We start from the raw sequence: 13,217 nt of genomic DNA, 5'->3' as shown, positions 1-13,217 counted from the left end.
CGAACGGTAAGAAATAATGTTAATGGTATTGATATCCAAACACTAAACCAGAAATCAAAGATAATTTGATCAGTTCACCACCCAGTCAAACAACAAATCTAAGACCAAACCAATTATCTTTGTTTTTAACTCAGACCTCCACCACCATCTACGTCCACATTGTGGATGAGAACGACAATGCCCCGGAGTTCCCCGAGGAGGAGTACGTCACGGTGCTGAGTGAGGGACCAGAGACGGTGGGCGCCACCATCGCAACAGTAACGGCCATCGACCCAGACGAGGGTCTGAACGGCACCTTGCGTTACGCCATCGCTCAAGGCAACCTGATCCAGACCTTCCACATCAACAGCATCACGGTGAGACATAAAACCTGTTGTACTGTGGAGGTACAAGGAAAAAGCCCATCATTAATCTTCTGTGTGTGCTGCCTCCATTTAGGGGAGAATTACTGCTGTAAAGGAGCTGGACTTCGAGATCAGCAATGGACACTACGATCTGGTTGTTACAGCCACAGACCAGTGTCCACAGCCTGCTCTCCGTCTGACGTCAAGCACAACAGTAATAAAACACATTGACTTTGTTGATATTTGCTTGGAATGATGCAAAATATGCCAATATTGACATCAGTCCTCCAAATGGTGTTAGTTATTTATGTCCATTACTACTTACTTCTTAAAAGACCTTCCCAGTTACTGAGTATCTCATGACAAAATGCTTTAACTGTTGATCTCAACCAGGATGATTTTTAATGTGCATGGGATTGATTGTAGTGTTGTGACACAATGTTTGGTATTTTCAACTGTAAGCACCCTCGTGTATGCTTTTTAGTAGTCATGTAGAACCTAATGACTGTTGTTGAGAGAAAGGGGTTAATAAAGGAGCAACAAATGAGTTACGATAAACTACAAACATGCAGACAGCAACAGAAAGCTCCTAAAAAGGTAATCAACCTTCTTTAGTGCCATAAATATATGGTAACTGCTTTGGAGAGCAAAGCTTTGGCTACCATCATTTGTCCTGGTAGGAGTCATGTTAAAGTAATTGAATCAGTTCAACTGTACTGATGCAACCCTTATTCAACATTAATCAGTTCTGTTCAGCATGAAGTGATCAAATAACAAGGCTAAACTACACCCATGGCCAGGTCTTTGGCTAATGCTGAAGCTAACAGATGGCTCAGTGAGCAGACAGGAGAGTCAAAGATGATGGTAACTCCATTAATAATTTGAGAAATGTCACTCAGACTATAATCAATAGTAGTAGTGACACTTCAATGTGTACAACATGCATTATTCTCCACATCATATTTAACAGGAATGAATTAAAAAAAACAGCTTTCTTCCTCAGGTGCTGGTGAACGTCTTAGACGTGAATGACGTGACTCCCACGTTCCCCAGAGCCTATGAGGGACCGTTTGAGGTGACGGAGGGCCAGCCAGGACCTCGGGTCTGGACTCTCAGAGCCAGCGATGAAGACTCTGGGCTCAATGGCAAAGTGGAGTACAGCATAACAGGCGGCGATCACCAAAGTCAGTTTCAGAGTCATTTTCTGGGGCAGTTCCAAAACACTTTCTGTGTATTCCTAAGCTTCTGTCTTGTTCCCTCTGTCAGATGAGTTCATGGTGTCTCCGGTGGAGGGTGAACTTCGGGTGAGGAAGGACGTGGAGTTGGACAGGGAGACCACAGCGTTCTATAACATCACCATCACTGCTCGAGACCTGGGAACGCCGTCTCGCAACAGCTCGGTGCGCTATGTTACACCAACACTCACACGCAAGCAAGCACACACTTTCGTCATGTCCTCTTGAATAATCAGGATCTTACCAGCTTCACTTCTCTATCACAATTTCACTTGCTCTCTGAAAGAGGTTATATAGTAAATGACCAGAATTGTACCAAACCAGTTCTTCTCTGACAAACTTCACTTTTCCACGAAATCTATTATGAATCTAAAGGGTGCTTAATACCAAAAAAAGGTTTTAAAAGATTCCTATTTTCTATAATCCTATTTTGATTATTTCTCCCCCTCCGAAGAATGTCCAGAGCTTGACTCAGACATTTATCTTCTCTAAGGACATTGTTGTTTTCAATGGTTGTTCAGATGGGCAGGACACATTAATGACCCTTAATATCCTACATAGGATTTGTTCAACAGACGGTGGTAAATTGATCTTTCTGATCTATCAGATGCAATATCAACTTGTCTTAGAAGTTGTTGGACGTTTCCAATTTGGTTGAGCATGAGTCTTTGTTCTGAGGTTGCTCCTTGCTCTCTTTAGGTGGTGGTGGGGGTCCACGTCCTCGACATCAACGATAATGACCCGGTTCTGCTAAACCTGCCTTTCAACACCAGTGTGAGTGAAGGCGCCGCCATACACACCTCTGTGGCCAGAGTCCGAGCTCGGGACGCTGACAGCGGACGCAATGCACTGCTGACTTACAACATCACTGCAGGCAACCAAGGAGGAGCCTTTTACATCAATGACACGGTGAGAAAAGGAACCGTGCGGTTTTTAGCATGAAGCAGGAAGTTCAACTGACGTGGTAAAAGCTGGAGGAGTATGTTGGGAAAAACTGTCAACTCCCAGACTTAATCACATATTTTGGCGTGAGTTTCCAGCAGATGTTAACGGTTGTATTTTTCCATCCTGGGTATATTTCTCCTGCATTTTCAAATAAGCGTGCAATCCTTAATATACGCGAACATACTTGTAAAATGTACTGCAATATAAAACAACAAATGTTTACAGATGTGCATACCTTTTCCTACTTCTACTCAGACAGGTGTGGTGCAGGTGAACCGGCCACTGGACAGGGAGCGGGTGGCCGAGTACAGACTTACAATCACGGTCAAAGACAACCCCGAGAACCCCCGCATCGCTCGCAGGGTAACTCCTCTCACTGCGTCTTGCAAGGGTTCACTCCCTGTTACAGAGGGCCTCTCGCAAAGCCACCACTCAAGCAATAATATAACATTTACAATAGAAGAAGGCTGTGTGTCACATTTTACAGGAATTGTATGTTTTTGTATGTCAACTTACAACTATAGCAACAAAATCAAACTTTCTCTTCTTCAAAACATCCGTTACCAAAACTGCATCACACTATACAACCTACAGGTAATCACATTAGGTATAGTAATACATAGAATATTGTTATATATTTGTTGAAGCAAAACTAAAAAAATTGAAGTAAGTAGACTGCCTATAAGTTTATATTACAAAAGGAGGGGGGCATAGATGTAAAGTCTGGATTTATATGGGGCAAAAAATGTGAAGGCAGGGAGAGTAAAAAAGAAATAAATCACTTCTCGCTATAGACGTACATGCCTCATCTGTTTAAAGTCAGAAACTGCGTTAGTCTACTTTGTTACATGCAGGTTTCCCTGAACTCAGCTGATAACATGTTTCTCTCTAAGTGCTGTCGTCATTTTTAGTGTCGTTTTTGAGGGCTCTAACTTTTTGGCACAGATCACAAACATCCTGCTCAGTTACAAAGTATAGCAACATGAGACTGCAGCTGTGGGCCTCTACTATTAAAAACAACTGTGTGCATAGAGTCACATGATCAAAGATTACAGCTGTGGAAAAGGTGAGAAACCTGTTCCTTCACAAGCTGTAAACAACTGAAAAAACCCACTTCTGCAACCTGATGAGATTTGCAAAGCAGAGCAACTGCAAAATGTGATCCATTACTGTGAGAGCAGAATTAATTATTTTCAATGATCAGCTTACAACCCTCTTTTTTCCCCCCAAACCATCAGGATTCCGAGACCTTGATCATCACTATTTTGGATGAAAATGACAACAGGCCCATATTCAGCAGGACCAGCTACAGAGCTGAAATCACAGAGAACTCAGCAGCAGGTAGCATCCACATTAAGTCTGTGGTGTATCTTTTTTTTCTGTTTTAAATGTGAGGTGTCCTCCTTTAATTGAAGCAGAGTGCAGCACAGTACTGAAAGATTCTGCAAAACTCTCCCCCGCTTCCTGACTTTGTTTACGCACAGATCATACGATGTGAATTTTTTTTTCCACTTTGTAAGGTGATTTTCTTTCCGTCTTTATGTCATTTTAGTGCTTTGAAATACATTTCTGAACATTATGAGTGCGAAAGTCATCAGAGCGCTGTCAGCAACATTTTACCAGAGGTTTTTGTCATACAAAAAGAGAAATCTATCAAGTTTGCATTTACTGAGACTACTTGTAAGAGTCAAACCAGCTGTGATAATTATAGTTCTTGTGACTTGCCATTGTTCGCATGAACCATCACATAAGTAATTCATATTACTTTGCCTTGTGTTCTGTAGGTAGCACAGTAAATGTCTTAAACGGGCCGGTTCTGGCTGAGGATAGAGACATTGGGCCTAATGCTGTGGTGAAGTACCGACTGCTGGGAGCGAGGGTCGACCTCTTTTCTGTGGACACAGATACAGGTAACTTTATCAATCTTCAGGAAGGCACACGAGGACTAAACATGTGTAAAGTGACTTGCCATGGTGAATATCTTCGTATCTCCTTCCAGGCGTGATATACGTGCGTCAGGGAGCAAAGCTGGATCGGGAGGCTTTTCAGGAGCCTCGTGTTGAGCTGTTTATCGTTGGGGAGGACATTGGAGGGTTAAACAATAGCGTGCCCCTCACGGTCACCATACTGGATCAAAACGACAACCCTCCCGTCTTCAACCCCTCAAGTTTTAGCGTGCGACTTCCTGAGAACAGCCCCACAGGTGTGTGTGCTGCTGTTTGCACATGACGAACATGCACACGCATACGATCGGCATTCATGAGTTTCAAGCTGAAACTGTGGCAGACCTTAGTGGGAAGTGTGTTTTCCACTCTATTGACATGGCTTTATCTTCCAGGTGTGGTGGTGACCCAGCTGTCCGCCACTGATGCCGACTCCGGCTCTAACGGCTGGCTAACGTATCGTTTAGAAAGTGGCGCTCAGGACCGCTTTGTGGTGGATCCGCTGTCTGGTGCTGTCTTGGTGGGCAACAATACACTTGACAGAGAAGAACGTGGGTCCTACCGCCTTGTTGTCATGGCGACCGATCGTGGCACGCCCCCAATGTCGGGCACGGCCACGCTGACTGTGATCCTTGATGATGTCAATGACTCACGTCCACGTTTTAAAGAGCCAGTGACCATGATCAACGTTAATGAGTCCACACCGCCTGGTGTCGTTGTAGCCACGCTGACCGCTGAAGACCCCGACCTGCATCCCCGGCTGGAGTATTACATCATCTCAGTGGAAGCAAGGGATGATGGGAATAACCAAGTGGATGGTCTGCAAGAGTCCTTTGGCATTGATTTACACACTGGTGAGACGTGTTGTAAATTCATCTGAAAGGTTTTTCTTTGATTACTCTCAGTGGCCATTTGGGGGAATTGACTCAGTGTTGCATTTTGGGAAACAATTACAAGTATTTTGTTGTATTTTCAGGTGCAGTATTTGTCCGGAACCCAATCAACAGAGAGTTGGTAGCTACATTTGATATCACTGTTTCTGTCCATGACAATGCCAGTGAAGTCATTGACAAGACAGGCAGCGTTCCCAATGGTAGGGCTCATTTTCTAACCTTTGAACTATTTATGCTTTAAAACATCAACTACAGACAAAAGCCATTACAACATGCCACTTGGGTTGTTTTTTTTTCCCAATGCTATTTGCTTACAAGAGATTATTTATGTTTTCCCCAATTCTTCTCAAAATAAGTTCACGTGTTAGCTAAACTCATGTGCTGCATGTGAACATGCGGTACATGGTTACCAGGAAACATGCTGGCACCCATTGGCCAGATTTGTCTCTGGCACTGTCCTTCCTGTTAGTAGGTTAAAACACATTGTATTCGCATTATTGGGACAGCCACAAATTAAAAAAAAAATTTTAATGGGTATTGTATGGAATGTGTACAGAGTTCCATGTAATTGGGTTTTTATTTGTACATTTATTTGCCTTATCCTTTCTGCATTTTCTACATTTCAGAAATCATAAGGCCCTGTCTGTTTGGGTCATTTTAATTACTCGTGTCTGCTTTCACAATCCTCTGCTTTACAGCCAGACTAACCATCAACGTGTTGGATGTAAATGACAATGCCCCTCGTTTCCGCCCATTCGGAGTGTCCAACTTCACAGAGAAGATTTTAGAAGGGGCTCAGCCAGGCACCACACTGCTGTCTGTGTCAGCTGTAGACCCGGACAAAGGTCCAAATGGTCAGGTCATCTACCAGCTTCTTCACCTGCCCCGAGGGGGATATGTTCGACTGGAAGACCCTTCTACTGGTAAGACCCAAGTGTGATGTGGCACTCACGAGCCAAGTTTACTGTGCAAGTTGCAATAACTTGCTGGGATGATGTGTGTAAAAGAAACAAAGATTGATAAGCTGAATAGATACTTCTACAAAATGTATTATGAAGCGTCCCTCCATTCATATTCTATAGTCACTGTGTCAAAGTAAGGACAGCAGGGTAGTCAGAGCTGATCACAACGAAAGATGTAGTGCACCTGAGAGAAGGCTAAAAAAGAAACAACATCAAACATTGTCTAACACACATGTTTGGATATTTGTAGAGAGCCTAAGTACTCAGTACAACGTACAACATGTTTGGAATCATCTTACCACTTCACCAGTATGCTGCCCAATAGTACCAGTCTAATCAATTATGTTGATGATGGTGAATCTAGACAAACTCTAACTGTAATTGTTTCCCAAATGTTACAGGAAAGATTGTAGCCAACCAGACGGTGGATTTTGAGCAAATACAGTGGCTGAATTTCACCATTCGGGCGAAGGACCACGGCACTCCCCCACGGATTGCTGAACTGCCTGTTTTTCTGCGTATCGTGGACGTCAATGACAATAATCCTGTCTTTCTACAGCCTTCCTATCAGGTTCTTAACATAGCATAAAAAATAGATACTAATGTTATGCTGTTTATGAAAATGTTACATTTTACATTTCACAGTCAAAGTGTAAAGTGTCACGAACATGACACAAGAATCGCCAAAGTGAACCAAAGTACAAGACATTGTCAACTGATAGAGTCTCTATTCCAGTGATGTATATGTTTTTCCTTGCTTTGTCCTTCAACACTGTGCTGCTCTTCCTGTGCTTGCAGGAGCCTGTTTTTGAAAATGTGAATTTGGGCACTACCATAGTTCGTGTGAGTGCAACAGATGCTGATTCAGGCCTGTTTGCAGTCATCGAGTACAGCCTGGTAGACGGAGAGGGAAAATTTGGAATCATACCAACCACAGTAAGTTAACACACATCTCACATGAATGTAAGTCTGTACTGCTCTCATCTTTTTTTCTATTGTTTGATATTTTAATCATTTTGGTAGTTTGCATTCTATTAACTGGTTTAACTTGAAGATTAGTCAGATTGGCTATGATAACTTTATCATTCCATTGGTGTAGATTTTCTCCAGAAATAGTAAAACAAATGTAGTCATCATAACCTTTTGAACTGTACTGTTTACAAAAACAAGGTTTCCCTTTTGCTGAACTTGGACAAAAGCTAAACATTTATTGACTGGCGAGAGGATGGATGCTGTGTTTTTTTTCTCTGACAGTGGTGGACTTCATCCTGCCTGGAAATGCAAGATTAAACAAAGCATGTGAAAGTCCTTAAACACAATCTACATGTTTGACCTCCATGCTCCATTTTTTTTCTCATAAACATGGAGTCAAATATATATCTCGATACACCCACCACTCCCAGTGCGTGCTTCCTTCCTAATCATTCCCTCTCCTCTGTTTCAGGGAGAGATCTACATCCTCTCCCCTCTGGACAGGGAGACAAAGGACCATTACACTTTAACCGCTGTCGCCCGTGACAACCCCGGGGGCATCTTCAACAACAGGCGAGAGAACTCTGTGCAGGTATATAGTATGACCTTCTTTAATTAGGAATTCAATTTGGATCTGCATATTTTGATTAGAAACAACAGTTGCTTATGAACTTACTTGAATTATGTGCAAAGGCTAAATTAAAACTATGGTCAAAAGATTATTTTAAGTCACTATGGGTTCATGACCACACTGTTGTATGCAGTTCCTACCACTGATATCTGTTGATGTTTAATCATAAATACTTACTCTGGATTCAAAAAGAGCAGACTTCTATGTAACAAGTGAACAATACTGATTTAAAAATGTTGAAAAATAGCATTTGCTTTAATGTTGCTCGAAGCCAACTGTACTTTTTGTTCTATAGCTCATATCTCGAATACAACTCTCTCGCTCTCACCAGGTCCTTGTGACGGTTCTCGATATCAACGATTATCGGCCACGCTTTTCGGAGCGAGCGTACAACACCAGCGTGTTTGAGAACGAGCCCAGTGGCACGTCGATTATAACGGTGGAAGCTACTGACCTGGATGAAGGAGAAAATGGAGCCGTGCTTTACAGTATACTGGGAGCCCACTCGGGTATGAATCAGCTATTATGTAGTAATTAAAACTTAATACAGTCACTAAAACAAAAAGCCGGAGGAGTTGGTCTCTGAATGCACAATTATTTGGCTAATTACAGTTTAATTTAATACTTGCTAAGATTTTAAATAAGCAACGTTGTAATTATATTTAACTGCATGATAATTTGTGAAAATTCGGCTTCTGAGACGCTTGCACAAGCATGTTTGGAGCCAATCTTGGTTCGGCCTTAAACCTAATCCTGATCTTTCCCCGTGGCTTTTCAGATGCATTCTATCTGGATCCCAACACAGGAATGGTGCGTTCTCGTCGTCTGCTTCAGTCCTCGGAGCGCTTTAACCTCACCGTGGTGGCTACAGACCAGGGGCGTCCTCCCCTGTGGGGCACAGCGGACCTTTTCATTATAGTCATAGATGTCAATGACAACAGGCCCGTGTTTGTCAGGCCAGCCAATGGAACCATCATTCATATCGCAGAGGTACAGAAGATGGACACGTGAAAGGATGGTCAATGGCAAATAAAGTTAAAGTTATCTATCTCACAGTTTGATAGATACAGAATTCTGCAAACAGCAATTGGAAGCCTTTTTTTTCTAATCAGGCCTCACACTCTGCTCTCTGTGCAGGAGCAGCCTCCAGGTCTGCCCGTGTACGAGGTGCACGCCACAGACGCCGATGAGGGTGTGAATGGAGAAGTCCGCTATGGCTTCTTACAAACGGGGGCAGGCAACAGAGACTGGGAAAACTTCCACATCGACGCCATGTCTGGGGTCATAACCACAACAGTGAAGCTGGACCGAGAGAAGCAGGCCCTTCATAGTGTGAGTCAACGTGTTGTGTGTGCAGTTTGTAAAAATGAGTGTGTAGGCGTGTGTTTATGTAACCCCCATGTGCGAATGACTCTCTCAGCTTATTATTGTGGCCCGTGACATGGGCCAGCCGGTGCCTTACGAGACCACTCAGCCTCTGCAGGTGGCGCTTTTGGACATCGACGACAATGAACCCGTCTTCCTTAAACCACCAGTGAGTTCAAAGCTCTCTAGAGACGCATCAGTGTGACGAGCTGGACAAAAGTACTGCCACTTAAACCATTTGCATGTGACGCCTGTGTTTGTGTGTACCTCAGCGTGGTAGCTTGCCTTACCAAAAGCTGACCGTGCCTGAGCACTCCTCTCCAGGGACTGTGGTCGGGAACATAACCAGAGCGGTGGATGCTGATGAGGGCACAAATGCCATTGTCTACTATTTTGTTGCAGGTAAGGCCATTTTGGATGAAATAACAGGTAAAGGTAAAGCTTTTCTAAGTCAAACTGTTTATGGTGATTCACCCAAAGAAAGGATTTTGTTTCAAAAGGAGAGAATCAGGAGTGCTTTTAATTAATTGGGTCTTCATTGTGTAGCCACATGAAAGCTCCAGTACTTCTAAAGTACAATGATATTAATGGAAGATATTTGTATGGATCCATTTATCTTTCTTTTAATTTTTAAAGCAGAATCCTTTAGTATCTGTGGGTGACATAATTACAAATAATTTCCATCTCTTCCTGTAGGAGGAAACAGCGAAGGAAATTTCGGCTTGAGTCTCGACGGAGAGCTGAAGCTGCACAAGGATCTGGACCGGGAGGAGATCCCGGTCTACTCTATCATCATCAAGGCTTCCAGCAACCGGAGCTGGACTCCGCCCAGAGGTCCGCGGTCAGTGCGGGCCAGAGCCCTGGACCCTGCCCGTGACCCCAGCCTGCTGGAAGTGCGCATTGAACTGGAAGACATCAACGACCAGAAACCTCGCTTTGTGAAGGCAGAGTACACTGCAGGTAAGACGTCCAGACGTTCACGCATGCAGGTGTGTATTGTGAAATACATAAAACGGCATCATCTTTTGTTTGCTTCTTGTTCCAGGAGTTGCAGCAAATGCCAAAGTGGGTTCAGAGCTTATTAAGGTGTTGGCTGTAGACAATGATATTGGGAACAACAGCTTGGTTCAGTATCACATTGTTACAATCCGCTACTTCCAATCACAAAGCAATGGCAGTGAGGATGTTGGCAGCGTCTTCACCATCGGTGAGTTTCTCTTACTACAGTTTTGGGATGTCTTAATTAGCTTGTCTGTAATTTTGCACTTTTTATTATGCTCATATTTACCAGAATGCACAGCATTTATAGTAGAATAGTCATAAAAGCAGTCAAATCAAGCTCATTTGTGAAGAACATCTAGCCAGTCAAAGTGCATAAATACATATTGATACTGTAAAGGCTCAAAGGCAAATTTCCTCTTTGTAACTGTAAAGTTTACAGTCCACTGCCCATTCACACACACACACACACACGGAGATTGCTGCTATGCAAGGTGCTCCATCCATCCATTGGGAGCAATTTGAGGTTCAGTGTCTTGCTCAAGGACACTTCAGCGTATGGATGAGGGAGATGAGGAATTGAATCTGTAACCTTGCAAATGAAAGACGACCCGCTCTACGAGCTGAGCCACCGCCATCCTGCAAACAGCAAATATGAGTTGTTAGAGAATAAAAGAAAAAAAAAGGATCAGCTGAGGTTGAAATGCATTCATGATTTAATTTTGCGGCACAACTTTGAAATTTCCACTTTCAGATTGCATTGTAAACGGATAAACTGAAACAGGCTCAAGCAGATCCTACACACACTGTTCAGCACTCTTATCATTTAGCTGATGGTGATAGCAGTTCATGTAAATTATGAGATGAATCAAAGTTTATATTTTTCCTGACACATTAGTGTCTTTCAGAAGACAGATACACTGATCAACTATAAATAGCAAAGATGAACATGATACAATACAATACAATACAATACAACATAACATAATATCTGGGTTTTTTTCTTGATATCTCCCATATTGTATCTAAGATGGGCAGCAGACCCTCTGACTGATGTTTTTTTTGTTAAAACATTACAATATAGTGAAACACTGATGGACATACCCACAATCATCAATGTACAAAAGCTTTCTTTCACATGTGGGACCATTATTTCGTCAAATTGAGAAGAGGAGAAGATCTCTGGTGCCCTCCAATAGGGTCCAGGAACCCATTTTGGAGGAACTACTGCTGCATCTAACATCCTGTTCCCACATCATTATAAAAGTTTTACTTAAGTATCAATGACACTATTTAGTTTCTATATGATTAAACAAATTGTAATTGACTTCAGAGCAAAGAAATAAATAATATTTTGATTCAAACATAGTATCTCTCATTATGATCTGTGGGTGTATTCAGGGGAGAAAAAATGTTAAATAACAAATTAAAATGTTTTTACCAAAACGGCCTTAAGTCACATTCACCATGAAGTTGCTTCATTGTATGCGGTTCTCCTTTTTCCGTTGTACATCCCGTTCCAGTTCTCACAGAGTGGAGCGGCTCCTCAGTGGATATTTTGTTTCCCACAAGGTTTTCGTGGGACTTACACATGTCCCGCGAGATGACAGAAATATACAGCATGATGCGTCACATTTGCCGAGTCGAAATAAAGTCCATATCCTGTCCTGCCGTCTGCACAGGTCTGACAGACGGGGTCATCCGCACCTATGACCTCTTCACTGCCTACAATCCGGGCTACTTCCAGCTGGAGATTTTAGCATGTGACTCTGTTGGACACAGCACAACCACCAATGTGAATATCTACATCCTCCGCGACGACCAGAGGGTCAAAATAGTCTTTAATGAGATTCCTGATCTGATTCGAGAAAACCAGGAAGACTTTGTCAGCCTGTTGTCCAACATCACCGGCGCTATTGTCAATTTGGATGACATCCAGGTTTGACTCTTTTATAGTAATGATCTTATTCTGCTCCTGTACCAATAACTGATTACTATTGTAAAGTAATGACAATTACTGAAGTTTCTGTGAGTTTCTGTGATTCATGAAAACAGTGGTGGAGCTGCTGTGTCTCTGTCTTCATCACTTAATGTTAGCTTGAAGAAGCATGAAAAATATCTGACTGAGTAAAATGAACATAAGCCTTCATCCAAAGTGCCTGTGAAGTATGTGTCGCCCTGTATAAACGTTAGAAGAGCTGTCTGCCACATGTTGGTAGTTTATCTAAGCAGTTTTATTGCTGCTCCTTCTTGCTATAATTAGTTCATAAATTCATTTCTTTCACACAAAAAAGGTGTTGTGGAGAGATTTGCATTGAAAATACTGTCTGATGATAATATCGACCGATTAATCCCTTCTGAATCGGAGTAGACTATTTGTTGAATTATGCACATTGTTCCTCCTGATCTGGCCATCATTCTGGCTCTGTTAGTGCATCTTCCACATTTCTGGAGAAGAAAGTCTCTCCGTTTTCAAATTTTGGAGGTTGAACTTTCTAATGTATTACCCTCTTAAACCCTTTAATGAAAGAAATGTCTTCTCGAGAAACTGCTATAAAATAGTGCAGAGTAATATTTTCCAGCTTTTTGGAGTTTAACGTGTCTATTAAGTTCAGCCCTGATGAAAACCATTCAAATGTTGATATTAATTAACATTAATATTTTACTAAGTGACATTATAGAATGCATGACTATATTATGTTATTAAATAAAATGTGGTTTGATTGTTTTCCTTTAATGACTAAAGGTAGTTGTAGATATTAAATGTAATGCACCATTGGCATATTCAAGACTAATATTTTCCTTCAGCCCCCAAACATTTGTTAAATGGAAAATAACAAATTTTTTTCTGCATTATTTCATAATGAATATCATCATCTTATAATCAACCTGGCATTTATAAGTTTCTCAAGTTTCTTGTAAGTTAAT

The 13,217-nt window shown here is 42.1% G+C and overlaps 1 protein-coding gene across 1 annotated transcript in view; it reads left to right on the top strand.

Moving 5' to 3' along the window:
* The window catches only part of cdh23 (cadherin-related 23), a gene marked incomplete at its 5' end in the record, with an annotated part of 177,234 nt that overhangs the window by 158,001 nt on the left and 6,016 nt on the right, over positions 1-13,217 (top strand). The window contains 23 exons of the mRNA XM_080507244.1: positions 135-356; positions 439-558; positions 1,348-1,528; positions 1,611-1,744; positions 2,279-2,488; positions 2,780-2,887; positions 3,763-3,865; positions 4,309-4,434; positions 4,524-4,727; positions 4,863-5,321; positions 5,444-5,560; positions 6,059-6,283; positions 6,724-6,893; positions 7,121-7,258; positions 7,767-7,886; positions 8,257-8,434; positions 8,704-8,915; positions 9,063-9,257; positions 9,346-9,459; positions 9,563-9,692; positions 9,987-10,250; positions 10,336-10,497; positions 11,972-12,228. Coding sequence (XP_080363370.1) covers positions 135-356; positions 439-558; positions 1,348-1,528; positions 1,611-1,744; positions 2,279-2,488; positions 2,780-2,887; positions 3,763-3,865; positions 4,309-4,434; positions 4,524-4,727; positions 4,863-5,321; positions 5,444-5,560; positions 6,059-6,283; positions 6,724-6,893; positions 7,121-7,258; positions 7,767-7,886; positions 8,257-8,434; positions 8,704-8,915; positions 9,063-9,257; positions 9,346-9,459; positions 9,563-9,692; positions 9,987-10,250; positions 10,336-10,497; positions 11,972-12,228 — 4,149 coding nt within the window. The remainder of the gene's footprint in view (positions 1-134; positions 357-438; positions 559-1,347; positions 1,529-1,610; positions 1,745-2,278; positions 2,489-2,779; positions 2,888-3,762; positions 3,866-4,308; positions 4,435-4,523; positions 4,728-4,862; positions 5,322-5,443; positions 5,561-6,058; positions 6,284-6,723; positions 6,894-7,120; positions 7,259-7,766; positions 7,887-8,256; positions 8,435-8,703; positions 8,916-9,062; positions 9,258-9,345; positions 9,460-9,562; positions 9,693-9,986; positions 10,251-10,335; positions 10,498-11,971; positions 12,229-13,217) is intronic.

The sequence above is a fragment of the Blennius ocellaris genome (genome assembly GCF_963422515.1).
Source record: "Blennius ocellaris genome assembly, chromosome: 13".
Classification (NCBI taxonomy): domain Eukaryota; kingdom Metazoa; phylum Chordata; class Actinopteri; order Blenniiformes; family Blenniidae; genus Blennius; species Blennius ocellaris.
The sequence above is the reverse complement of the archived record's forward strand: the minus strand, read 5'-3'. Positions and strand labels throughout refer to the sequence as shown.